We start from the raw sequence: 26,240 nt of genomic DNA, 5'->3' as shown, positions 1-26,240 counted from the left end.
AGAAATTATTTTTGTCTCCAAGGAGCTCGGCATAGTTGAGAAAAGAAAGACATAGCCACAAAAATAGAAAACACAACAGTATATATTTTGCAAGTGCTGTAAGTTGTTATATCCAATTATACAAAAGTGTAGAAATAGAGAGGTAGGATTCAGCGGCTGAGAGATTACTCTGGGTAAGTCCTGGGGGAGAGGTAAGTCAAGCTGGGACTTGAGAGAGTGATAGAGCCAAAGAGAGAGTCAAAGACAGAGTTGTTTTTGTTTTATTATTAATTTTTAAATTGTAAATTGATAATTTATAATAATAAATTTATAGGGTACAAACAGGTTATAACTTATAAATACAATGTGTAATAATTAAATCAAGCTAGTTCACCTATCCATCCTCTCAAATACATTTTTGTGGTGAGAATATTTGAAATTCACTCTCTTAGTAATTTTGAAATGGGCAATACTCTATTATTTATATTCATCAAGCTGTGTGACAGAGCTCAAAAAAGGAAGAATCCTACGTCTTCTGTCTGACTGAGGTTTTGTACCCCTCTTGACCATCATTCTCCCCATTCCCCCAATTCCCAGCCAGTGTAAGCACCATTCTACCCTCTGCTTCTATGAGACAGATTTTCATTGACTCAGGCTATGTTATCAAGAAGACATTTAAGGGCCAGGCACAATGGTTCACACTTGCAATCCCAGCACTTTGGGAGGCTGAGGGGAGTGAATCACTTGAGATCAGAAGTTCTAGACCAGCCTGGTCAACATAGCGAAACCCCATCTCTACTAAAAATACAAAAATATTTAGCTGGGCATGGTGGCACTTGCCTGTAATCCCAGCTACTCTGGAGGCTGAGGCAGGAGAATTGCGTGAACCTGGGAGGCACTGGTTGCAGTGAGCTGAGATTACACCACAGCACTCTAGCCTGGGCAGCAGAGTGAGACTCCGTCTGGAAAAAAAAAAAAAAAAGACATTTAGAAGCCTGGCTCCAGGCACACGGATGGAAATCTAGATTCTAGGCTGCAAGTATAATTTGGTAAAGTTCTACAATTGTGCCTGCCTTAGGTTACATTAACCAGAAGCAGTTCCTGAGAGGAGGATAAATGTGAAAAGGACTTATAAGGAAGCGTTCCCAGGGAAACCCATCAGGGGACCCAGGTTGGAAAGTGAAGGAGAGATCCAGCAAGGGCACAGTATCCAGCGAGGTCCAGGGAAGCCTCCTGGTCAGGAAAAGCAAACTCTACCAGGGTCAGTCATTGGATCAGGGTCCCTTGGGGTGTATACATTCTCAGGCAAGGCAGGCTCCAGCCACCCAGGGCAGCACTCAACTGAGAGGGGCAGGTCTGGGCTCTTAGGGAAGAAAAGCACAGAAGCTGGGGTGCTTCAAGAAGGCAAAAAGGTCCCGGGGGGTGTCCCTGGACCCTGAGACCATCTGCTCAGTGTCCAAGTCAAGCCCGGCCCCTGCTCGACTTTTATGGAGTTCCCTGCATTGCAGAGTGTTTGGACCTTATTGCTTAGAGAAACCAAAGCGAGGATCTCATCTTTCAATTCTTCCCATTCATCATTTGACTTTTTCCCTTACAATGAACACGAATATTGTCTGAAACTCTAAGCCCTTCAAGAAATCCTAGCCTTTCTTAACTGCGGCCAGTTACAGCATGAAATATTTTACCAGGCAAAATAGAGCTCATATTCAAATTTTCAGGAGAGAGCTGCAAGGATGAATTTTTAGCTTGCTTTTCTTTAAGTGCTGTTGCTATTCCTGACTGGAGATTTTTGCAGTGGTGAGCGAGACCAGAGGACCTTGTGTTCCCCTTTCCCTACGGAAAGTGTCTTCTATTTCATAGGTCATGTCTTATGCCTGCAGAAATTATCTTCCAATTTTCAGAGCAATTTTAATTGAATAGGAATCACACTGTTAGCAATGGTGAACCTCTGATTTTCTGAGCAGTGTATTTTAAAACTTAGTTTTATAATTAATTTTATTACATCTTTTTTCAGTGGAAGTCAAAATATGTAAGTTCACATTTAGGTGTATGTAATATGTGTAGAGTACATTGTGAGGGTATGCATGCACTGTTTCTTGTTTTCCTCTTTCTAACATCATATCAGTTGGTACTTAGTCATTTTTCATGTGTCATGCATCACAAATGCTACTTACTTGTTCTCCACAAAGCCATCTGGAAATACCAAAGACATGTAATGAAGTAGATACTAAAATACATGGTCAGAAAATGTGAGAAGAGGAAGGAAGTTGAACTTGGAGTAGATGCTCTAAAGGCACAAAGTATGCCATTGAGTAGCTTAAGTTTGGAGTCCTAAATAGATTTTCTTCGGCAAATGCCCTTGTGTTTGGTGAGAGAATCTTTGACAGAACTTGCTGAGTACAGTCTGTAGTAGCTGCTTCTGAAACTCAGCTCCCTCTTCAGGTCTCTGCAGATGCCATCAGAGCCTCTATGGGAAATTTCTAAAGGCTCTGTTTGTGTTTTCATCACTTTGTTCTTTGGAGGACTTACCGTCTTTTTATGGCAATTTCCTGCTTGTGTGTACCCCTGCTAACTCAGACTGTGTTTTATTTCTACCCAGTAAGCCTTGTGGATGAATGAATGAATGTTGAATGAATAAAGGAAGGAAAAATAAGGAGGAAAAATTTCACCGCTTCTGGTTTGCAGTGCATCTTTCTGTGTGAATCTCCCACCCGTCCCGCGTTTCCACTCACTTTCCTTCTCTGCCCTCTGCCCCACGGGGCACCCACCTTGGCAGGGACAAGGATAATTTAAGGCTCTCCTCTTTCTCCTTTGCCACAACAGGTCTATTGCTGGCCACTCTCCTGTGGGAAAGATCTTCCTTGCTTTCTACGTGGAAAACAACTTAATGGACAATTTCACACTCATGTGGTGGTGCCTGCCAGGAATTGAAAATTTTATATGCGTTTTAACAAGGACAAGTACAGAAACTGATTTCTAATTATAAGAGTTAAGGCATCAGAAAATAAGCTATCTAGGAGCAGAGGCGTCCTTGGAGCGGATGTTGCCTCTGAGATCCTGCCCTGTTGCAAGGTAGAAAAGAAAACTCTGGCTATCCCTGGAGTCCCTTCTCAGGGCTGGTTCAAAAATGGCTCCCTAGGCTCCCTGCCTAGGTGAGAATGTCTCTGCCATTCACAAACTGGGTGACTTTTCTGTGACGAGTAGATGCACTAGCTTATGTAATGCATTTAATGCTAGGACTCGTTTTATTTATTTATTTTTTTAAATTATGTGAATATTTTAATGCAAAATGCTTACCACTTAAAATTAGCAAAGCTTCATTTAAATTAAAATTCCATTTAACTAAAGATGGTTAACCCCAATAAATTGTGCAGTAGTTGATTTCTGCTGTATAATGCCAGTCCTATGCCATACAATAAGAACTGCAACATTAACTGTCACTTCCTGCATTGCTCTTTTGGACCCTAAGGGATGAGGGAGAGGGGACTCAGACGCAAAACAAAGTACAACCCGAATAAACTGTGCAGCGATTCCTAATAGTTATAAACCCAATTTGACTAAGTTGTCCAAATAGATGGGGAATAACTGCAGGTATTGTTCCAGAGCCGATAAGAGGTTTTGTTTTTACACCCTGGTAAAAGTTCTATACTAGGTGAGAAGTCAGTTTAAGGATGCATGTTCAGTAAATAGTTACTACATATACACATTTACTGTCTGTAAACATTAGAAATATACGTTAGACAGAGTACCCTCACAAGTCAGGTACATTTTAAAAAAAGAAGATGAGGTAACATGAATCTCAAAGTCCACAGGAATCCTGCCTGAAGAGTTTGAACAGCTGCCTGTAATTCATTTCCAATGTGCAGGGAGATTAAGGTTTGCCAAAACTGGATTCACTGGCTTTCAGCATAGCAACTGCATCTTTCACTGCATGGTAGATAACATTCTTCACCTGTAATTTATCTTCATGATTGGTATGAGTCTGTGGCAGATATCGGAATTCCTGAGTAAGCCAGAAGTAGTATTTAACATGCTCTGGAGAAACAAAATCTTCAGCCGCTTTGATGCAGCTATACAAGTTATGAACCTGATGTGGAGCTCCTGCTGGGATAAACACCACATCGCCAAGAAACTGTACAATAGCCCAGCCTTGAACTCCATACTCTTGATGAAGACGCTTTCTTAATGATCGGCCTAAATACCAGCTTTGATCATGAATAGGATCATGGTCTGCTGGGTTTTCTTGACCTTGCTCTTCTGATACCTTTTTAATGAAATTTCCTTATCTTCTCCATGTCCTTTGCAGCATATATGTGCCACAGTGCTCCTGGCTTCTCTTTTCCTTCAATAAAGCGCTTTATTTTGAGTTCGTCAGAATCTCCATCTTGGATGGTCTTAAGGACTTCTTCCTCACACTGTCCTTTGGGAATTCCCACATAGACCATGACATTAGCTGCATCAGATACATCTAAGTGAAGATTTATTGTTCCGTATTCCCGATCTTCAGGAGTGATTAATCCATAAGCATTATACATCTTGGGACCCAGATCTGGCCGAACAAAGTAGCTTGGCAGCCTAGAGGCCAAGTTCAGTTTGCCATCTCGCCTTGTGTACTCTGGCAATGGAATGTTGGCCATCAGATCATCAAACCTGGAAGGCATCATATCTCTAAAATCTTCCCCTGGTGGCCAGTCCTTAAGTTTCAACACCATTGGTTCTTTTTCATTTTTCAAACGATTTGGAACGTCTTCAAATCCATCCCAGAAGTCTCCTACTGTGGCTCCTGTGGTGATTTCATTGGTCCTACAATTAACTAGGTCTACTTCCTGCTCACCAAACTCTTTCCTAAAGGATTCAGGTTTCCAAAGTTCAGAATTCAATTTATGATGCACTCCAGACACCATCACTGGCTGCCCTTGTTTCCAGCACTCCCTAAACACATTCCAGTTGCTCTTATTGTTGGGGTCTTGCAAGCACAGCAAGCAATTATCACAGGACAGATCTCACAGAGGCAAGTGGCCCCTGGACCTCTCTTGCATCCATTCTCCGGATCTGCATGTCAGAGGCTCCACCCTGGCGTGAACTTGGTATGGAGGCAAAGGCTTAGAGGCTGGACCAGCATTTTTGGGCAAGGACTGACCCCGGAGGGTTTTGCTCTTGACTTTGGACAGCCAAGAAACCCTCCTTCCACCCCAATACAAGGTTTTTGACATGTTATTCCTGATTAGTTCCTCTTGTGGGGCTGTATTTGGGGTGCTTTGCCTTCCCCACTGAGAGTAAGGGCCAAGGGATCGCCTCCATCCTGTCTCGCCAGTGGCTCTGTATCCTTCCTTCCTTCCTTGGCCTCTGTCCTTTGCTGACGTCCTCTTCCTTACCCAGCAGAACTCACCCTGGGGTCATGGCAGTGGGGAGGGGCCTATCCACTGCTCTTCCTAGTCCTTGGCAGCTGGCCTAGGTGGGTAGACAATGTTGGGGGCTGGTTAGGAATCTGCACTGCTTTGACTTACCTCCCCTTGTTTAATAAACACAAATGCTTGTTTCTCAAAAAAAAAAAAAAAAAGACTCATTCAAGGCTTATTATTTTGCTTTTAAAATATACTGAAAATATTTTTGAGTTTACGGGACAAAGTGCTTACTGTAGTCTCCAGGGATCATTCACTAACAGTGTATTCTCTAGTAGAGAATCATTAGAGACAGTGTTAATCTCTTGATATCCTTTTACAAACCTGCCATGCAGAAAGTCTGCATTAAATTTGTCTAACTCGGGGGGCCAATTGGTAATATTTTAGTAGAAAACCGACTAATGCTCTTGGGCCATATTATGATTTTTTTTTTTTGTTTTATGAGACCTCAGAGATGTACTGCCTATAGTTAAAATTCTTATATCCCATTAGTCAGTTATTTTTCTGGTTGAGAGAAACTGCAGAATGCCTCAAAAGTTTGACTTTTCCATGTGCTTCAGCAAACTTTATGATATTGACTATAATAAAAAGGGTCATTCTCATTGTACCATAGTGGACAGATTGAAAGTTATTTTTTAACAATTACAACTTAAACAAAAGTTATACCATGGGGACCCTCGGTTACCTTTCAGGTAGCCAATCTCAAGTTTCTGGAGCTCCATGAAGCTGCCCCTGGAGGCAGCCTGGGCTCTGAGGCTTGGGAGGCAGGTGGTCTCAGCAGTTGCTTGAGCTCATAGGTCATTTGAATCACAAACCTGCCGGGGGCCTGCATTGCAAGTCCTTTGCTGTTCGGTGCTTAGACAGGGGAATCACTCTTTCGATGAGATTCTGCAAATCTGTTAATATGGATTTTCTGGGCTGAATCCTGATTTGCCATGCAGGACATGCAGCCTAATTCTAGTCCCTTCTTTTTTTTTTTTTTTTTTTTTTTTCATTTCAACAAATGGCCTTGCCTGCCTTTCCTTCATGATGGCTTTGTTGGGTTATATTTTTATCTGTTTATTGTAACTCGTTCTTCCCACTTTATCTGTGCCTTCAGTTAAGCAATCTTTTCACTTATTTTTATCTTGTTTGGTTCTTTACCTTTTATCTGCACTTTAAATGAAAGACAGAAAATGGCAATGCGTGGGAAGCAGTGTCATGAAGACGGCAGATTTCGTGAATAGGGTGGACTTGCTGCTTCCGATGGGTGTTGGCGAGACCCAGACTGTACCCAAGATGTTGTCCTGATGGTCCTTACTCCCCATTAGTGTCCTAGAGCTGCTGGTACATAATACCAAAAGCTGGGGGACTTAACAGAAATGCGTTGTCTTGCAGTCCAAAGTCCACAGTGAAGGTGTCAGCATGATTGGTTTCATGTCAACTAATTGCATCGACTGCAGCCCTGTTTCCAAATCGGATCAGGTTGTGAGGTACTGGAGGTTAGGACTTCACATAGGAATTTTGGGGGATACAATTCTACCGGTAACATCCCCAAACTTGGCCATCTGGGAACATTGCAGCTTGTTTAGAGAAGTGCCATCCAATACTGTCATTGCTGTCTATGTTTGAAATGAATGCACGCGGGGAGTCTACAGCATAGGCAGGTGCTTGCATGGTGCCTCTGCTGATGCATTCTGGGTAAGAGGCTTCTGTTTCTATCCTGCTTGAAGCTGCCTGACAGCTCACTTTAGTGTCCACAGTGACTGCCTTTTTCACTTTTTGTCTGTCACAGCTGGAACTATGAGGGAGGCTAAGGCATCCTTGGGAAATGCTGCCTTTTGTGTCTGCTTCTCCTGTCCGCAATATGTCCTTCCACACTGCATGCCCTAGGAGCTTCAAAAGTATCATTTTTTCCACTTTCTGGACTTTGTTGCTTGCTTGTAACTGGGAATTCATGTTTCTATTTCTTTTACTTGCTTATTTTTGAGAGCTTTATCTCAGGCCACTTTAGGAGATCTCCTTAGTCATCATGCAGTCAACATTTCATTTTGCATTTATTTGGGTCACTATTAAGAGTTTGTAGAAAAGTTCTTAATTGAGCATATTCATAGTCTAGGCACAGTTGGGAATACGTGAAGCAACTACTATCATCACTTCTAATTAGCCAGTGTAATAATAGTGCTCCTGCAGATGGCTTAGGGCAATGCTGGGCTGTTTAATTTTTAGTCTATTTGAAGCATCATAAGAACAAGTTATTGTCTCGTGCTTTAGAAACCCTGGAGAGAGGTCTGATTGAGCAGGCGTTGATTTCACTTCATCCGCACCTCAGAGATGGTTGAACAAGGAGAGTAGATGGGCTCACTCAGGGATGGTGAGTGGACAGGGGAGGGCAGTGACCTCCTAAAACACACATTTTTTTTTAAGGACCAGCAGAAGAAGAGAAAGCATGAAGGAGATAGTTGAGGGAGGTCAGAAAGGGGAGAGGAGAAGCAGAAAATTACAGTGTCACAGAAGCCAAGGGGAAGAGCATTTCTAGGAGGGCTGGACCTCCAGCACTCAGGTCAAGAACAATTGGTGACATTTACAGTCTTGGTAGAAGGTGGAAACGGATGCTTGAGTGTGTTGAAACACCTATGGGAAGGGAGGAGGCAGAGCAGGATAGGAACCCACTTCTGGAATTTTGAATGAATAGGGAAGAAGAAACACAGATCGGATGGCACCAAAAGGTCCAACGTTGGTTTTCAGGAGTGGGAGAAAGAGCCTATTTAGAGGTGAGAGAGAAGAGTCCATTTAGAATTGGAGGTTAAAGATACAGGAGAGAGTTTAGAGTTTGTAGTGTTCTGGCATGAAAAATGTATGAGCTTTAAAACCAAATTAGTTTGTTGTGTTTCTGATCCTGCTCTTTGCCAGCTCAGCTCCTTGGAAAAGCTACTTCAGTATTTTTTTTTTTTTTCATCTGTGAAACAGGCACATTAATACTGATTGGATGATATTGTTAGGATTAGAAATTGGGTGTGTAAAGTACCTTTCATAAGCAGGGGCTTCAATTTTGGTTAGTTCTCTTGCTTCTCAAATCTTGTACAAACAAATATTTTTGGAGCTTTTTTAATGGAAGTTTCGAACATATACAAAAATAGAATAGTATAATCAATTCCCATGTGATCATTGTGTAGCTTCACTGACTATCGATTTTGGGTTAGTATTATTCTACATTTCTCATGCTCCGTCTTCTCCTTGATTAATTTGAAGCAAATTCCAGCTGTTACGTCATGTCATCTATAAATATTTTAGCCTGAATCTCAAAAGATGAGTTTTCTTTTTAACATAAACATGATACTGTCATTACCTTCACCCCCCAACAAAACAGCAATAATTTCTTAAAATTATTAAATGTCTACTTCGCATTTCTCCAGTACTATGAAGCTTTCCTTTTCAGGTTCTACATGTTGTTACTGTTTAATGTCTCTTACCTCTCTTTTCACCTGTAGGTTTCTTCCTTTCCCTCTCCACCTTTCATTTGTTGTCACCTTGAGTTTTTCGTGTTCCCAAGGCTTTTCCATGGTGGCATTTAATGCGTTTTTCTGCTCTTTGTAGTTCTGTAAACTGATGGTTAGATTTAGAGGCTTGATTAGCATCAGGTTTGATTGTTTTGACGAGACTATGACTTCCAAGGTAGTGTTGCAAAAACATAAATGGCATTTGAGAATTTGCAGACACTGATGATTGTTGCCTAGAGCTATCAATTCGTTTAGGGATGACTAATATTATTCTAAATCTATTTTTAATATTAGGGTTATAGATAAAAATCTCCCCCAAATCAATAAAAATACATTACACTTTGAGTGCAAAGTGAATTGTGAATTAATTTTTTCAAGTATTTAAAGTCAAAAATACAGTTGTATTTTATTAAAAAGAATTTTTTTTAAACTCTTAGGTTTGTGGATATATGTGAAGGTTTGTTACATAGGTAGACACGTGTCACAGGGGTTCATTGTACATATTATTTTATCACCCACATATTAAGCTCAGTACCCGACAGTTATCTTTTCTGCTTCTCTCCTTCCTTTCATCCTCCCCATTCAGGTAGATCCCAATGTCCGTTGTTTCCTTCTTTATGGTTGTAAGTTCTTATTTAGCTTCCACCTAAAAGTGAGAACATATGGTATTTGGTTTTTGATTTCTGCATTGGTTTGCTGAGGATAACAGCCTCCAGCTCCATCTATGTTCCCACAAAACATCTCATTCGTTTTTATGGCTGCATAGTATTCAATGATGTATATGAAATACATTTTCTTTATCCAGTCTGTCATTGATGGACATTTAGGTTGATTCCATGTCTTTGCTATTGTGAATAGTGCTGCAGTCAGCATTCACGTACATGTGTCTTTATGCTGGAATGATTTATATTCCTCTGGGTATTTGCCCAGGAATGTGATTGCTGGGTCAAATGGTAATTCTGCTTTTATCTCTTTAAGGAATTGCCATACTGCTTTCCACAATGGTTGAGCTAATTTGCACTCCCACCAACAGTGTATAAGTGTTCCCTTTTCTCTGCAACCTCACCAGCATCTGTAATTTTTGACTTCTTAGTAACAGCCATTCTGACTGGTATGAGATGGTATCTCATTGTGGTTTTGTTTTGCAATTCTCAAATGATGAGGGACATTGAGCTTTTTGTCATATGCTTGTTGGCTATGTATATGTCTTCTTTTGAGAAGGGTCTGTTCATGTCCTTTACCCACTTTTTAATGGGATTGTTTTCCTCTTGTAAATTTGTTTAAATTCCTTATAGATGTTTGATGCTAAACCTTTGTCAGATGCATAGTTTGCAAATATTTCCTCCCATTTGTTAGGTTGGCAAATTTTTCAACCAAAAAATATTGATTGGCTTCTCTACTTTATGCCAAGCATGGTTCTAGGTGCTAAGGACAGAGTAGTGTAAAAAGGTCTAGCTATATGAAGGCTTGGGCTTATGAAGCTGACAGTAAAAAGACTAAGGCTTTTGTGAGGTTAGTGAGGGATTTTGCAGAGCTGCTCAAACTGCATGCAGAGCTGTTGAACAGTGGGGATGGTGAGGAGGACAGGTCAGTAGCCAGGGACATGCTGATGGGCAGGGACAGTGGCATGATGCGAAGAGGTACCCAGCAATGTTTGGGGTAGCCAGAGCATGAGTGGCGCCTGGAAAAGGTGATGAAGCACTGAAATAATTTCCAGCAATGATCTATGGTCAAGCCAGAGAAGCCACATACAAAATAGAGAATATTTCATCATGATATTCTACAATAAAAATCATGGAAAAACAACACAGTGTATTATTTAGTGTTTATTCTAAGTATAAATACATAGCTATATATAAGTATAAATTGGTTGTTATTATTTTTGTTTCTGTTTTATTCAAATCAAACTTTTTTCTTCCCAATTCACTGCGACATTTTGGTCTCTGTATTACGTGAATCCACTTTCCAATTCCGAGTTCATCAGGATGCCAGGGTCCTCTTGTTTGTGTGGGTTCTTCCTGGAAGTTCTTTTCGAGGTATTTTGAGCTGCCTTCCACTGCGCTGTGGAGGAGAAGCCTATCATCTGAGAAGCCATAAACAACATCGGAGGGAAGGCAGGTTCGGCCAACCTTGTAGAAGTCTTGATTTTTATATAACACCAACTAATTACTCTGTCAGGAAAGGTTGATTAGGGGCTACTCTGAGCTTCTGAACCACCTGGCTCTAGGATTGGGAAACACTTCTTTCAGCTCTAGGCTGTCTATTGAAAGGCAGGTCTGGGTCCTCACATGGAGCCTCTGCTGTAACTTCCCTGCACTTTGCTCCCCAAAGACAGCTGCATCCCCTCTAGGATTTTCCCCATTGCTTCCTGCATTGTCCTTTGCGAAAATGCAGACACTGGTATCTGTATATCTGAAGAATGAGTTTATGTGTGTATTCAATGAAAATGATTTGGGATCTTTTTCATGACTGTCATAATCTTAGCCAGAATGATTATGATCTGAAAATTTGATACTGAAGGGTTGGAGAAAGCAGCCCAGCATTACTGCATAATGCTATGAGAAGACCCCTGTTTATGCCTGAGTCAGCAGGTTCCTGGAGGCCTCTCTGAGAGCGTGGTTTTGGTTAGATAGGCAGACAAAGGAAGCTCCTGAGATTGAATGGGACAGCATCCAGAGAGAAGAAGAAGAAGAAAAACACAAAACAGTTGTGCCTGTGAGCACTGAAGACACACACCCACACTGCCTCTGACTTCCCAGGGGCCAGAGGACTCCCACAAAAGTTGATTTTGCTTTCTTTTTTTCATTTCTTTTGTGTTCTTTCGTTTCTCCATATGGCATGCTGGCATCTGATTTTATGTTGCCACTCATTTCCTCTTTTTCTCATGTCTTCCTTTCCCTGTTTTAATTTTTATTTTAATTTTTCTTTTGTTTCTTTTAAGCTTTTATTTCCCTGTTTTCCCATTTTTTATGAATTTTCTTCCTTTCCTTCTCTTTTCTCCCCTTTTCTTGTGTTGCTTTATCACTTAGAGTTGACATGTTTTCCGGGTGTGTGTTACGTGGGTAAAGTGCTACCTTTGGTCAACAGCTGTGCAGAGGAGAAACCTGGAGTGCTGTGGTTTTCTCTTTACAGCATTTTGACACATGGAACCGCATGCTGAAGATGAGAAGCTAGTTTTTGGTGCAGCTGAAACTATCGTAGACATGATATTCTAGTTTAATAGAGAGCAAATCTTACTGCACTTCAGACTTGCTTTCATTCTCGCTTTTGAAATGTGACATCTCTTTTTGTTTCTCTGTTTTCCTTTCCTTCCTTTCTTTTCCTTCCTCCTTCCTTTTCTTTTCTCTCTTCTCTCTCTCTTTGTCTCCTTCCCTCCTTCCTGTCTCTCTTTTTCTTTCTCTATTTCTTTTTTTCTTTTGTCTACATGCCAAGACGATGGTTCCTGGGCCAGCCTTGAGTGAAACTGTCACATAGTTGAAGTGACAGATGACTTTGTACTTTTTGCATTTCTCCCTTAGTGCCAGAGAGCGTTGTGACATCGTTACTGCCCAGGTCTCCCCTCTGTACTGAAACGGCAGGTCAGAATTTGTTGGCATTAGCGATGCTATCAGATGTAAGAAGGTATTCATCACTAATAAATAGATATACTTGTTACCTTGCTGGGTTGTCTTAACTTTGAGAAATACTGCAGTTTATTCTTTAGATCAGGTTCCCAAACATTTTGGTCTCAAGACCCCTTTATGCTCTTTCAAAAATTATTGAAGATTCTCAGTGACTGTTTGTTTATGTAGGTTATATCTGTCATGTTTATTGTATTTGAAGTTAATATTGAGAAAAATTTAAAACACAAGAATTTTCAAGCACACATACCACCTGCTGGCAGAGCCTCTGTAAATATCTAATGTATACTTGTGAGAGAACTGGATTGAAGATGGGGAATTTTATCTTAATATCACTAGGAAAATAGGTTTGGCCTTGCATATCCCCTAAAGGGACACAGGGATGCTGAGGGTCCCCCAAACGCACTGTAAGGACCACTGACTTAGATATGTGGTGACAATTACTGAGTACTTCGTGGTGGGAATTTCAGAAATGGTGTCAGGAATTACTGAGTACTTCCTGACTCAGGTGGGAGAATATTGGGGACTTTCATGGTACCAAGAATTGGTACCACATGTGGGGCCCTATTCTATCCATGTGTAAGACAACCCTGTGTATCTGAAGAATGAGGTCATGTGTGTATTCGATGAAAATGATTTGGAATTTTTCATGACTGTCATAATCTTAGCCAGAATGATTATAATCTGGAAATTTGATACTCAAGGTCAGTGTTGGAGACACCAGCCCAGCGTTATTGTGTAACAGTCTCCTTGGCAAATTCAGCCTCTTGATATGATCACTGCCAAGAAAAGCACCAGGGGCTTTGGCTGTGTTTCTCACTACATGGTTAACCAAGTAACACTTACAGGACTACGTGTGAACATTCATATCCTCTTTTCTATTTATCGCCCTGCCTTAAACAAAAACCCTCTTCTAAAAATGTGGTATAAAGAGGTCATTCACAATGGAGGAACCTGTGTCAGGTAACATCATTAATCATTTTGTTGGTTGGGTATCTTCCAGTTGGGCGTCCCAAAATTTGACAACCTGTGTCTAATCATTTACTTCTTCTTTTCAGATAGTTTTGAGACAGCTGTGCCACCAAATAGCCACATCGTCTCAGAACCTGGAAAAAATATCACACTCACCTGTCAGCCTCAGATGACGTGGCCTGTGCAGGAAGTGAGGTGGGAAAAGATACAGCCCCATCAGATCGACCTCTTAACCTACTGCAACTTGGTCCATGGTGGAAATTTCACCTCCAGCTTCCCAAGAGAAATAGTGAACAACTGCAGCCACGGAGTGCAGAGCTTCATCATCATCCCCAATGCCCGGACCTCAGACTCGGGGCTCTACGGCTGCCGCTTCCAGGCCAGCACAGGAGAAAACGAAACCTTCGTGATGAGATTGACCATAGCCGAGGGTGAGTACCAGACATCTTGCAGTGTCAAAAAGGGAAGAAGCCAACCCTCGTGGGTTGGTCTCTGCTTTTATTTATGGTAAACATGTCCATTTAATGTGCATAGTCAACATTTTTTTAAATGGCTGAATTTAGATGAGTTGGCCATTATTATAGTATTTAGTATTTCTTTGTCTTGTGAATCCATCAATCACAGATACAGCAATAAAAATCTTTCCAATATTCTTATCTGCCACAGTGCTGAAATTTAAAAAGAAATCGGTAAAGGACTAAAAAACATATGGTATTGCCAGCCTGCATGTTTCACCTGCTGAACTCCTGTCTTCCCACTTACAGGAACGTTTTCGATGGTGGTGATAAGGTGTTAGAATCCCCATGAACCCCAGCAATAACAAGACACTCCTAGGCTGGTACAGCTGAATCAGGGCTGCGTTGAGTGGAAGTCAACAGGTGTTTGAGAATGTGGTTGCAAGTTTGGCAGACTGGATTCGTTTTTTCTCTCAGTCTTTTTCAGATGTGGATGCAGAAACAGACTGATGTTACATCTTAACATTACTAGGAAAATAGGTTTGACCTTGCAGATCCTCGGAAGGGACACAGGGATCCCCAGGCCCTCCAAACATGCTATAGGAACCACTGACTTGGATATTTGGTGACATTTGCTGAGTATAGTCTTTGTGCTGGTGAAATTGGCCTTTGGGGCTCTCACCCGAGCAGGCCCCCTCTGCACTATTTGTGTATTAGGCATTTGTCTCTTTTGTCACAATGAAGCCCTAAATTTTGTTTCAGGACCTGCAAAACCTAGACCCACTTTGTATGAGTGTGAGGAAAAAGTGATGTTTTGTTTTGTTTTGTTTTTTACTGTCAGAAGTGCTAATATAGAGAGGCCCATGTAGAAGCCTGTATTACAGTTGAGAGGAAGCAAGGCCATCCAGGCTCCCTCAGCTCCACCTCTTCCTCACTGTCAGGACGTGGAAGAGAAAAGAATTTATGTTTGCCTTTCACTTTGCTCCCCCTTCCTTCCTTCCCTCCCCTTCCTTCCTTCCACCTGAGCAGGCCCCGTCCAAGACACAGCACTGTTTGTGTATTAGGCATTTGTCTCTTTCATCACAATGAAGCCCTAAATTGTGTAAGATTCAGGCCCCACAAAACCTGGATCCACTTTGTATGAGTGTGAGAAAAAGTGATTTTTTGTTTTTTTCGCTTATGGAAGTATAAATATAGAGGCCCATGTAGAGTTCTGTGTAGGGGCCTGTACTCCAGTTCCCTCCTTCCCTTTCTCCCACCCTCCCCTCCTTCTTTCCTTCCCTTCCTTCATTCTCTAACTCTGTTCCCTTCCCTTTTCTTTTCTTCCCTCCCCCCTCCGTTCCACATGTTTTCAGCCAGCCAATTTACCTTGACTTTTAGAGCGAAGGCTTGCTAGGCTTTGGCGGTCCCTTTGTAGACTCTGCTTATGTTACAGACTGGTATTTCTTCCTGTGTTGAAAATGCAGAAGAAAAGGTTTTGTGTAAATGGAAGCCTCCACTACAGCTCTGTGTATAATAAGGAGAGCATTTTCAGTAGATAGCATCTTTTTATACACAATCACCTTGGACCACATCAAGCTTCCCTTGTTGTTCTTAAAGGGGTAGGGACCATGGTGAGACATACATTGGACTCATTGGACTTAGAATTTAATGAAAATGAGTGGTTGGTGAAATATTTGGGGGAAGAAGAATTAGCAGAGACTCCACATCTTAAATGTTGACTCTGTTCCTTCAGACACAGACAAAAAGTATTTCTTACCTAAAAAAACCTTGTATTACAGAAGTATTTGTTGAAACTGGTCAGGAAAAATAAATAGTGAAAGCAGATACTGACCCTTTTTTAGGGACCAAGACAAGAAACTATTCTATTTAGAAAAATGTCATGAAGGATCATTTTCAAATACATACAAGATCTTGTCCATTATATGCTGAAAAGGTAATTGTAAACATCTTAAATTATAGAGAAAATGAAGATAACAGATTTTAGAGAGATTTAGGTAACAGATTTTAAATATGGTTGAATAACCATATTTAACTCTTACTAATAAGTAAAAATGTCATTCATCTGTCCAAAGATGACTAAGTTTCTTTCACAAAACTATTTATTTGTATGTAAATTATAAACAATGTCAAAATCTGCCAGTGAAATGAAGATGACTAAATGTAACGGTCAGTATTGTTAGTGTACGTGTGTTTTGAACAGTTGCTTTTTCACATTCAGTTGACAAATTGAAAGAATGTCAACTGAACCTTGTATCCAACTGGACCTATTAAAAAGTTTTCATTGACAGAAGATGACAGCCATTAACTGTGTGTTTCTGTTTAATTCCTTTTTTCAGTTTTAATAACTGAAAGATTGAATATAACAAAATAGTTGCAAAGCAAAACTGATCATTTGTGTTTTCTCTGGTGCAATTTGATTATTTCAAGACTTGAGGCTCTTTGGTCAAAAATCAATGTGGAGATTAAAGCAGAGAAACAGATATAAGAAGATGTGGAACAGATTTAATTTATTTCAACTGTCAAGGGAAAGGTGATTGTGGCAGATTTTATAAATTGATGTACATACTTTTGTTAGTTCTCAACAACTTCTTTTATATCACATAGTGTTGGATCCAAAAGAGAGGTTTTTAGTACTCTCATATTTATATGCACGAACACACACAGAGGGGCTCTTCCCCTGAGTCCTACCCGCCTGCATTCATCTTCAGACAAGTACTAGGCCACTCAGCAGACGACCTCTGCCAACCAAAAGGTCAGGTATCCAGGCCTTGTTTGGTTTTGAACAGAGGAGAAAATGGCAGAAGCAAGAGCTGAACTCAAATTTGCTATTGACTTTTTTGCTGAATTAAAAGAAAGATCTTTTTCCTGCACTTTGCACTTATGACCTAAAATGTAGAATAAAATAGTTTCAGACTGACGTTTCTGAATTTAAAATTTGCCTGGACTGATGAGCAAGGCAGAGGAATACGTGCTTATTGACAGTGACTACAGTTATTTTTGTTCCTTAATATCCTCTGGATCTTTATTTGTCATAAGTGTTTTAGGTGCCACTGAAAGAATTTGTCCAGTCTTTTAATATTAGTTAAATGATGTGCAGACTACTGTTGTTTAAACTAAGCTTATCGATTATAAAAGAATGAAGACAAAAGAAATAAAATCAGTTCTACTTTTACACTGTTGGTGGGAGTGTAAATCAGTTCAAACATTGTGGAAGACAGTGTGGCAATTCCTCAAGGATCTAGAAATAGAAATACCATTTGACCCAGCAATTCTGATACTGGGTATCTACCCAAAGGATTATAAATTGTTCTACTCTAAGACACATGCACACATATGTTCATTGCAGCACTGTTTACAATAGCAAAGACCTGGAACCAACCCAAATGCCCATCAGTGATAGACTGGATAAAGAAAATGTGGCACATACACATCATGGAATACTATGCAGCCATAAAAAAGGATGTCCTTTGCAGGGACATGGATGAATCTGGAAACCATCATTCTCAGCAAACTGACACAAGAACAGAAAACCAAACATGGCATGTTCTCACTCATAGATGGGTGTTGAACAATGAGAACACATGGACACAGGGAGGGGAATATTACACACTGGCGTCTGTTGGGGATTGGGGGGCTAGGGGAGAGATAGCAGGGGGTAAGGAGGTTGGGAGGGATAACACTGGGAGAAATGCCTGATGTAGGTGATGGGGGTGGTGGAGGCAGCAAACCACCATGGCATGTGTATACCTATGTAACAATCCTGCAAGATCTGCACATGTACCCCAGAACTTAAAGTATAATAATAATTAAAAAAAAGAAATAAAATCAGTTCTTCCAGAAAGTTTCTGGGGGAGGCTAACATTGAACAAACTTCTGTTTGCCTTTGAAAAGTATAATTACTCGTGTCCTTGTATGATTGTCTTCCACCAATGAGACCACTCAGGCAGGGTCATCAAGGTTCAAATGAGGCATTAATGATTAGAGCTGAGAAATGAGGGTGAAACAGGTTATGAAGAGTAACCCCAAATATGCAGGGGAGATGGTGTATGGGTGACTGCAGTCAAATGACTAGGTTGGTATGGAGAGTCTAAGTTTTGTATTAATATGGAATGAGGTAGGCTAAATTAAGTGTTGACAGTGAAAACCTGCATCTCATATAATTGTCAAGCAAAGCCATTGCTGGTTCTTGAGCAAAGAGGGCAAAACAACAATCAAGAAATAATAAGTTGTTTTACAGTTTTCAGTGTGCAAGTCTTTAATATTTTTCGTTAAGTTTATTCCTAAGTATTTTATTTTTTTATTGTTATTGGGAAGGGGATTTTTAAAATTCCTGTTTTGGATAGTTTGTTGTTTGTGTACAGAAACCTAACTGATTTTTATATGTTGATTTTGTATCCTACCTCTTAACTGAATTTATTTATTGTTCAAACAGGATTTTTGTGGCATTTTTAGGGTTTTAAACATATATAATTATGTCATCGGCAAACAGAGATAATATTGCATTTTCCTTTCTGATTTGAATGCTTTTGTTTTCTTTTTCTTGCTTAATGGCTCTGGTTAAGACTTCTTGTACTATGTTGAGCACAGGTGTTTAAAGTGACCACCTTTGTTCCTGATCTTAAAGCAAAATTTTTCGGTTTTACATGATTCACTCCGATGTTAGCTGTGGCCTTTTAACAGATGGCCTTTATTGTGTTGGGGTAAGTTCCTTCTGTCCCTAATTTGTTGAAAGTTTTTATCACACAAGGATGTTGAATTTGTCAAATGCTTTTTATGCTCCATTGTGATGATCGTGCAGCCTTTTTGTAGCATTTTGTTAATGTGGTGTATTATATTGATTGATTTACCTATGTTGAACCATCCTTGCATCCCAGGGATATATCTGACCCAATTAGAATCTACAGTCCATTTAATGTGATGGTGAATTTAGTTTGCTAATATTTTTGTTGAGGATTTTTTCATCTGTGTTCATTAGGGATGTCAGCCTGTAGTTTTTTTGTCCCCTCCCTCCCTCCCTTCATTCCTTCCTTCCTTCCTCCATCTTTGTCTGCTTTTGGTATCAGGGTGATGCTGGCCTCATAAACTGAGTTTAGAGCTGTTTCTAAACTCAGGATTGGCACTGGTTCCTAGAATGTTTGGTAGAATTCATCGGTGAAGCCATCTGGTCCTAGGATCGGTGATGGGTCATGGGCCCCTGATCCACCTAGGCGGGGCACAAAGGTGTCCTACACAGGGGAGAGAGATGCTGTCAGCATGGTTTGAATCTCAGTTTGTGCTTTCCACTACCTCAATACAGTCACACTTTCCTACTTTCTCCTTTTTCTAACCAGCCTGCCAAGTTTCCACCACATTTACTTTCTTTCCTGTAGAGTTTCAGCCAGATCTCAATGTCTTTATGTTTTTTCCACATCAGAGAAAACTGCTTTCCTGTCATTGAAACACTAAGCATCTTGAATTTCTCAAAATTTTATAGTCTGAAAATTGCTACCCTTGAGTGACTTCATAACTGCATTTATTTGTATTGATTGATTGATTGAGACTGGCTAATTTTTAGATTTTTGGTATACATGGGGTTTCACTGTGTTGCCCAAGATGGTCCTGAGCTCAAGCAATCCCTCTGCCTTAGCCTCCTAAAGTGCTGAGAGTGGTAGTGTGAGCCACCATGCCTGGCCTGCATCTATTTGTAATGTTCCAAACAGGAGCCAAAGATTGCAGGCTCTTGTTATCAGAAGTTAATTGAGATTAAGGATTATGGCATCTGCTTAAAGCCGTCAAAGCATCTTTTCAGAATATGCCCTGGAAATGTTCTTGAGCAATTATGTTAATGTTTCTATTCATTTTAGTAGGGGCTGTGTCCATTTTAGTTTTAAGCCTTCTACCTCTTTTGTTTCCTGATTTTTTTTAATCAATGTCTAACCTTTGAGGTTTACTGATTGTTGATCAAAGAAACTGAAATTTCAATAGATCAACTGCAATGTTTCGAGAGAATACTTTCATGAACTTTTGTTTATGCATATAACTTCCAGAAAGGCCTATTTAATTTTTTAACTTTCATTTTCTTATTTTGCACTTTTAATATAAGTGGCATATAATTGCTGGTCACCTGAACAGAGGATGGGATTAATAAATTAACATTATAAAAGTATTCACTAGGAAATCATAGTACCACGCCTAAGAGAATCTTCCCAGATATTTCTTCTGGGAATATGTGAGGTATAGGATTGACACAGAGGAGGGATAGGGGAACAGAGTGCTGTAATATGTCCTATATAGATGATACATCTTATATACTCAGATTATAAATCTTGCCTGTAGTTATACAGGCTTGGGGAAGGATACTGACTTTGAGACTCTGTGCTCCTGAGTTGGGTTAAAAAAATATTGAAGAAAGAAAATAAATGTTACTTATTTCCTTGGCTTTTGATTTCTGCCTAAAACCAACCAGTTTACTCCCAGTCCATTTGGATTCCAGAAGAGTTTCAGGTTATAGACAAGACAGTTTTTTTTTAAGGATTCTATTAATCCAGAACCTTTTGTCCCACTCCTATGAATTTAGAATGGATATGAAGCTTGTAGACGTGAGGACTGTCTGAGCTGGTGTGCACTGGGCTGACAGATATGTCCCTTTCCATGATGTTTTGTGGTGAACCTCAGCCTCTTATTATCTTTAGCTACATGGAAAGTAAAATGTCCATGACAGTTAATTTATATGATGGAGGCACACGACCAGAATCCCAGAGCACCATGTCACTGCTCACAAGCTAAAATAGCCTCTGCTGAAACAGATCAACCACAATTTTCAGCTCAATTTAGTTTTCTCAGCGAAACTGGGTATCCAGATGAAACATAGTTTCCAAAATCACAAGTAAGTTGATTACTCAATCATGGCAATTATGTCGTTTCATCTTTACTTTACCGTTGCCTCTGCCCAGATCATTTTTTTAAATGATATGCTGCATTTAAAAAATGCAACTGGTCAGTTAATTTGTTTTGTAAGCCCTACTATTGATTTATTCATTTTTTTGAACACACAAAAACCTAGAATGTTTGGCTGCAATCATTTTTTATACATACTATATTCGTGTAGAAAAATAAGCTATTGAATTCAATAATAGTGATAAGTTATTGTCAGAGGGAATGAAACTCTAAAAGGTCACACATTGAATTTACTTGATGACACTATTATATGGAGAACATTGTTGACTGTATATTGCTACCTCATGTACATGAAGCAAGTTCTAACTGAACACCACTATACACAATGCAAGTTTATAGAATTAGAAAGCACTTGATCTTAGGAACTGCTGTTCTACAGGTGGACCTTTATCCTCAGATTGAATTTTCAACTCTTCATGAAGTTTTTCTCTCCCTAGGAGCTTAGACTACAAGTAGGGATTCAAATTCAGACAAATGTACTGATTTTCTTCCCACTTAACATCTACACATGGTGCTTTTGGAGGCTGAGGTGGTAAGATCCCTTGAGCCCAAGATTCGTGGCTGTGGTGAGCTATGACTGCACCATTGGACCACAGACTGGGCAACAGAGCAAGACTCTGCCTCAAAATAAATAAATAAAATAAAGAAAAATAAAGGAAAAAATAGTCAATGCATGGCCACATTATTTGATACCTTTCAAAGGACTCTGACTGTAAAATAACCATTTATACTTTATTGTCATATATGGAATTTACATTCAAAAAGCACTTGGGAATTGTTAACCACCCAAGGTAGTCTCTTAGAGCCTTATTAAAAACTGAACATAAATGATTGTGCAAAGATTTCTCCAAAGGCAAGTAGAAATTACTTAAAATGTAAAAATAAAAAAGTTCTTCTTATAAGATTAATAGCATTTCATTCTTAGTAGAAATTCTGATTTAAGTATTATAACGCTATCAGTTGATTACTTTGAACTTCATCTGAAGTATTTCAAACATTACTGACATGACTTCTGATAAATAGTCAAAGGCAGCGTACTGGGTTTGTGGAGGACTATGTTATTTAAGAGGATGGAAAATGAAGAAGAAAACATATCTGTCATAAGTAGAGGTAGATTTGAACTCCAGTTTGTATCTTCAAATTATTATTTATACTAAAATGACTCAGGGATTTAAAAATACATTTATTCAACAGAGGAATATAAGGTTTTAGATGCAACTTTTATAAAATAAATATTTTGCAATCTTCATTGAGCACTCTAAAATTTATTTCCAGGATTAATTCAATGTTTTTAACTTTGGTAGAATTCAGAGTAGCATGGTGTTCACAATCCTTTAGACGTGAGTGATGTTTTAATTAATTAAATCAGAGGGAGAGATTCTTTCACAGGTATCAAGTTGAAATGGTAATACTCTCAGTTGGATTGGTGGAACGTGGCTTTAGCTATGTTGGACAGTGAGTGAAAAGAAAAAACCTTATGGTGATGATGATGGACATAGGCAAAATGAAAAGTAGATATTGAGATGAGAAAATTTCATTAACAAAGGGTGGGGCATTTTCTGTAGGATGCAAAGTGCAGATGAACCCATGGGAGGCAAATTTATACATGTAGAAATACAGGCTCATGAAGTATCCTGATTTTATTGTATTTTGAGTTTTCACTTCTTATGTATAGCATTAGGATTGATTATTCACTCTTTAAATTTTGTGTGTGTGTGCATGTGTGTGTTTGTGTGTGTGTGTAAGTGTGTAAGAGTAACAAGTTTATTTTGCAGCCTGCCATATGGTAAACACTCAACAAATACACATGATGGTGCGGGCAATTTTACAACCACACTTAACATGCACACATGCCAAATCCCAAATAGTTTAATCAAAACGAGTCGTTTTGCTTTTATATTGACTACTATTTTCTCTTCCTTATCCAGCAGATAATCAGTTCTGAAATCTGATCATGTGATTCCTTTTTAAATTATTGGCTCTTTTTAAAAAAGAACAATGAGATGGGTAATTAAACTCTAGAGCATAAAGCGGCAGATTTTGAAATTATTCCTAGTTATTATTTCTTATAGCCAGGCGTAGGCTATCATGTTTTGTAGAGCATTTAGTGATTTTTTTTCATAAAATGGTTTAAAATTGGATAGAATATTTGGAGGTAAATATTCAGCCTAAGGCTTGCTGAAGTTCATATTCCGAAAAGATCTGTATAACATTTGTAACACCTTTAGATACAGTCTGTGTAAATGCTATATATAGTTTGCATTTTGAAGTTTTAAAAATATTGTTTTTATTTTTAGTTTTATGTTTTTTGAGACAAGGTCTTGCTCTTCCGCCCAGGCTGGAGTGCAATGGCGCGATCTCGGCTCACTGCTACCTCCTCCTCCCGGTTCAAAAGTGTTTCTTCTGCCTTACACTCCCGAGCAGCTGGGATTACAGGCGGCCACCACCACACCCAGCTAATGTTTGTATTTTTAGTAGAGATGGGGTTTCACCAAGTTTGGTCAGGCTGGTCTGGAACTCCTGACCTCAGATGATCCACCAGCCTCAGCCTCCCAAAGTGCTGTGAGCCTTCACACCCGGTCACATTTTGAAGTTTTCTAAGGACCCAAGGAAAAAGTTACAAGTAGCCGTTATAAGAATTAAGTGTCACAAGGCCTTGTCTTGGCCGCTAAATGATAAACACATATAGCATGTATCTATGTGTGCCAGTGGCTGTTCTGAGAATTTACTCCTAATTACTTATTCATTTGTCACATCAGCCTGACTCCCCTCATTTGACCTATGAGGAAAATGAGGTGTGGAGAGTTTACACGACTTATTTAGGCTTTGTAGGTAATAAGTGGAGGGACGGGGATTCAGATCCAGGCTGACTGGCTTCAGAGTTCTTATTCTTGGCCCCAGCACTACTTTTCTGCACAAAGTGGAAGATAAAAACTACTCTCTTCAGGAGACTCATCACAACGGAAGCTGGTGACTGTGGAGCTGCAGAGCGTCCTTCTTCAGGAGGTTTATACAAGCTATAGGTTTCAGGCTGAACCAACATCTAGAGCAAGTTTAGGCAAAGGAGTGGGGGTACGTGGTCTCCCACTGTTTTATTTCAGCTCTGGATACTTCAGCTGACACCAGTGCTGTGCGGGGAAGTTCTCCTCTACCTCCCTGTCTTTTTTACAGGGGCTGTGTACAACATGGAGTCATGTGAGGCAGGCTGTCCACACAGTGCCATGAGGGACAGGCAGTCAGGTAGCAGGCGGGAAGGTCTGGAAGGGAGATGCTCGTTGCTGGTCAAGTCAAATCCATACCAGGAACAGATTAGGGGAACTTTAGGAGCAGCATCTGGGCAGAAGAGACCTGATGACAGCTCAGGTCTCATAGGCACAGCTTCTGGCCACAGCAAAGCACCTGATCCACATGTCCTCACCAGATCCACCCACTGGATGCTTCCTGTGTGGAAAAGCCTACTCCCTGGAGCAACTTTCCAGGATTCTGCTAAAAGTTCCCAAGCACACCCTTCCTTCCTCCTTGTGAGGCTCCTCCTTCCTTCACTTCCTCTCAAATCCTGCTCTCTTGCTCTTGTGCACAGACCTTAATGGCTTCTTGTTTTTGTCAGGTTTGTCAAAGATCGGATGGTTGTAGATATGTTGTGTTGCCTCTGAGGCCTCTGTTCTGTTCCATTGATCTGTATCTCTGTTTTGGTGCCAGTACCATGCTGTTTTGATTACTGTAGCCTTGTAGTATAGTTTGAAGTCTGGTAGTGTGATGCCTCCAGCTTTGCTCTTTTTGCTTAGAATTGACTTGGCTATGTGGGCTCCCTTTTGGTTCCATATGAAGTTTAAGGTGGTTTTTTTCCAGTTCTGTGAAGAAGGTCATTGGTAGCTTGATGGGGATAGTGTTGAATCTATAAATTACTTTGGGCAGTATGGCATTTTCACGATATTGATTCTTCCTAACCATGAACATGGAATGTTTCTCCATCTGTTTGTGTCCTCTCTTATTTCGTTGAGCAGTGGTTTGTAGTTCTCCTTGAAGAGGTCCTTTATGTTCCTTGTTAGTTGTATTCCTAGGTATTTTATTCTCTTTGTAGCAATTGTGAATGGCAGTTCATTCTTGATTTAGCTCTCTTTAAGTCTGTTATTAGTGTATAGGAATGCTTGTGATTTTTGCACATTGATTTTGTATCTTGAGACTTTGCTGAAGTTGCTTATCAGTTTCAGGAGATTTTGGGAATGGCTTCTTGAAACCAGAGCTGCAGTAATCAGAATATTAGTCTCTTCTTCCTTAGGGATAACGAGGGTGTCACCTCTAAAATCTTGCCCCCAAAACAAAAGTTTATTTTCCATATTAAAACATTCTGAACATGTATGTTCTCTCATGTTTATGTAGTTTATATTGTACAGCTAAATACATAATATATTTAAATGGTATAGCATGCCTATTGTGTGTCTTGTTGCATCCTGCAGACAGCAGGCTGTTTATTTCACTGCAGCATTTGGAAAATTTCCTATTATTTCCTGAGGATAAGCACAATGGTAACACTGTAATGTAGAATTATACCTGATTAAACAACAGTAATGATAAAAATGTGCTGGAGAAATATAATTAGAAACAAAATCTCCTCCCTACCCAGAAAACAACTCCACAACGGTAGAAAACAAAATAATTTTGCTATTGAATAAGCACTAAATCAGAATATAATACATATCACAGGTAACCTCCTAAGAGATTGCAAAGACAAATCTCACTCTCTCATACAGCCAAGTAGATACAAGCCATTACATACATGCTCTAAAGATGAATGATAACTAGTCTGAGTAAGAGGACTTGTCAGACATTCGTGATGAATGCTTCATCCTAGATTCAACTGGTATTTTGGGGCGACTGTATGTGTTAGCTAATAATTGGCTTTATCCAAAGGAAAAATAAACTTCTCATATCTTTATGACAGTAGGTACTTTTGCACCTTGAGGAGGTGCTTGTGGTAGTCTCCTACCCTCTCAGACTGGGAGGTAAGGGTGCTATCTTTGTTGATGATTACATTTCAAAGGGATGGCTCCCAGGTCCTTGAGAAAGACATTTATCCATCAAAAGCTGACAAGGGACTTATTTGGCTGTTAAAAAGATGTGCGATGTGCATGTCTTTCAAAGAGACAGAGACAGAACTGCCAATTACCAGTGTTCTAAAGTCAATACCCTAAGAAAGGAGGGAGGAGAAACCCACGGGCAGGCTGGGGGTCAGCTGCTGGAGCTCCCCTGGCAGGTGCTTCCTAGAGTAGAGCAGTGTTTCTCAAAGCTGCTCTGTGGAACCAACATCAGAATCATCTGATACGCTTGCTAAAAGATGTGGATTCCAGGGACTTGTTCCCAGGCCGATGAATCAGGGTGATATTTCACAAGGTT

General features: G+C 39.9%; 1 protein-coding gene and 1 pseudogene across 9 annotated transcripts in view; one reads left to right on the top strand and one right to left on the bottom strand.

Annotated features, from left to right (window-relative positions):
* CD226 (CD226 molecule) overlaps window positions 1–26,240 on the top strand; it is a 141,847-nt gene that overhangs the window by 60,196 nt on the left and 55,411 nt on the right. For all 8 annotated transcript variants that reach the window (XM_032293884.1, XM_032293877.1, XM_032293882.1 and 5 more), the window contains exon 4: window positions 13,539–13,883. In XM_032293884.1, the coding sequence (XP_032149775.1) occupies window positions 13,539–13,883 (345 nt within the window). The remainder of the gene's footprint in view (window positions 1–13,538; window positions 13,884–26,240) is intronic.
* On the bottom strand, window positions 3,232–5,534 carry LOC116561852 (annotated as a pseudogene). The gene has a single exon (XR_004273631.1). The product of XR_004273631.1 is annotated as a lysine-specific demethylase 3A pseudogene (transcript).

This window comes from Sapajus apella, unplaced genomic scaffold (assembly GCF_009761245.1).
Source record: "Sapajus apella isolate SASKATOON/1434 unplaced genomic scaffold, GSC_monkey_1.0 scaffold30, whole genome shotgun sequence".
NCBI classification, from domain to species: domain Eukaryota; kingdom Metazoa; phylum Chordata; class Mammalia; order Primates; family Cebidae; genus Sapajus; species Sapajus apella.
Note: the sequence above shows the minus strand (reverse complement) of the source record. Positions and strands in the feature narration are given on the sequence as shown.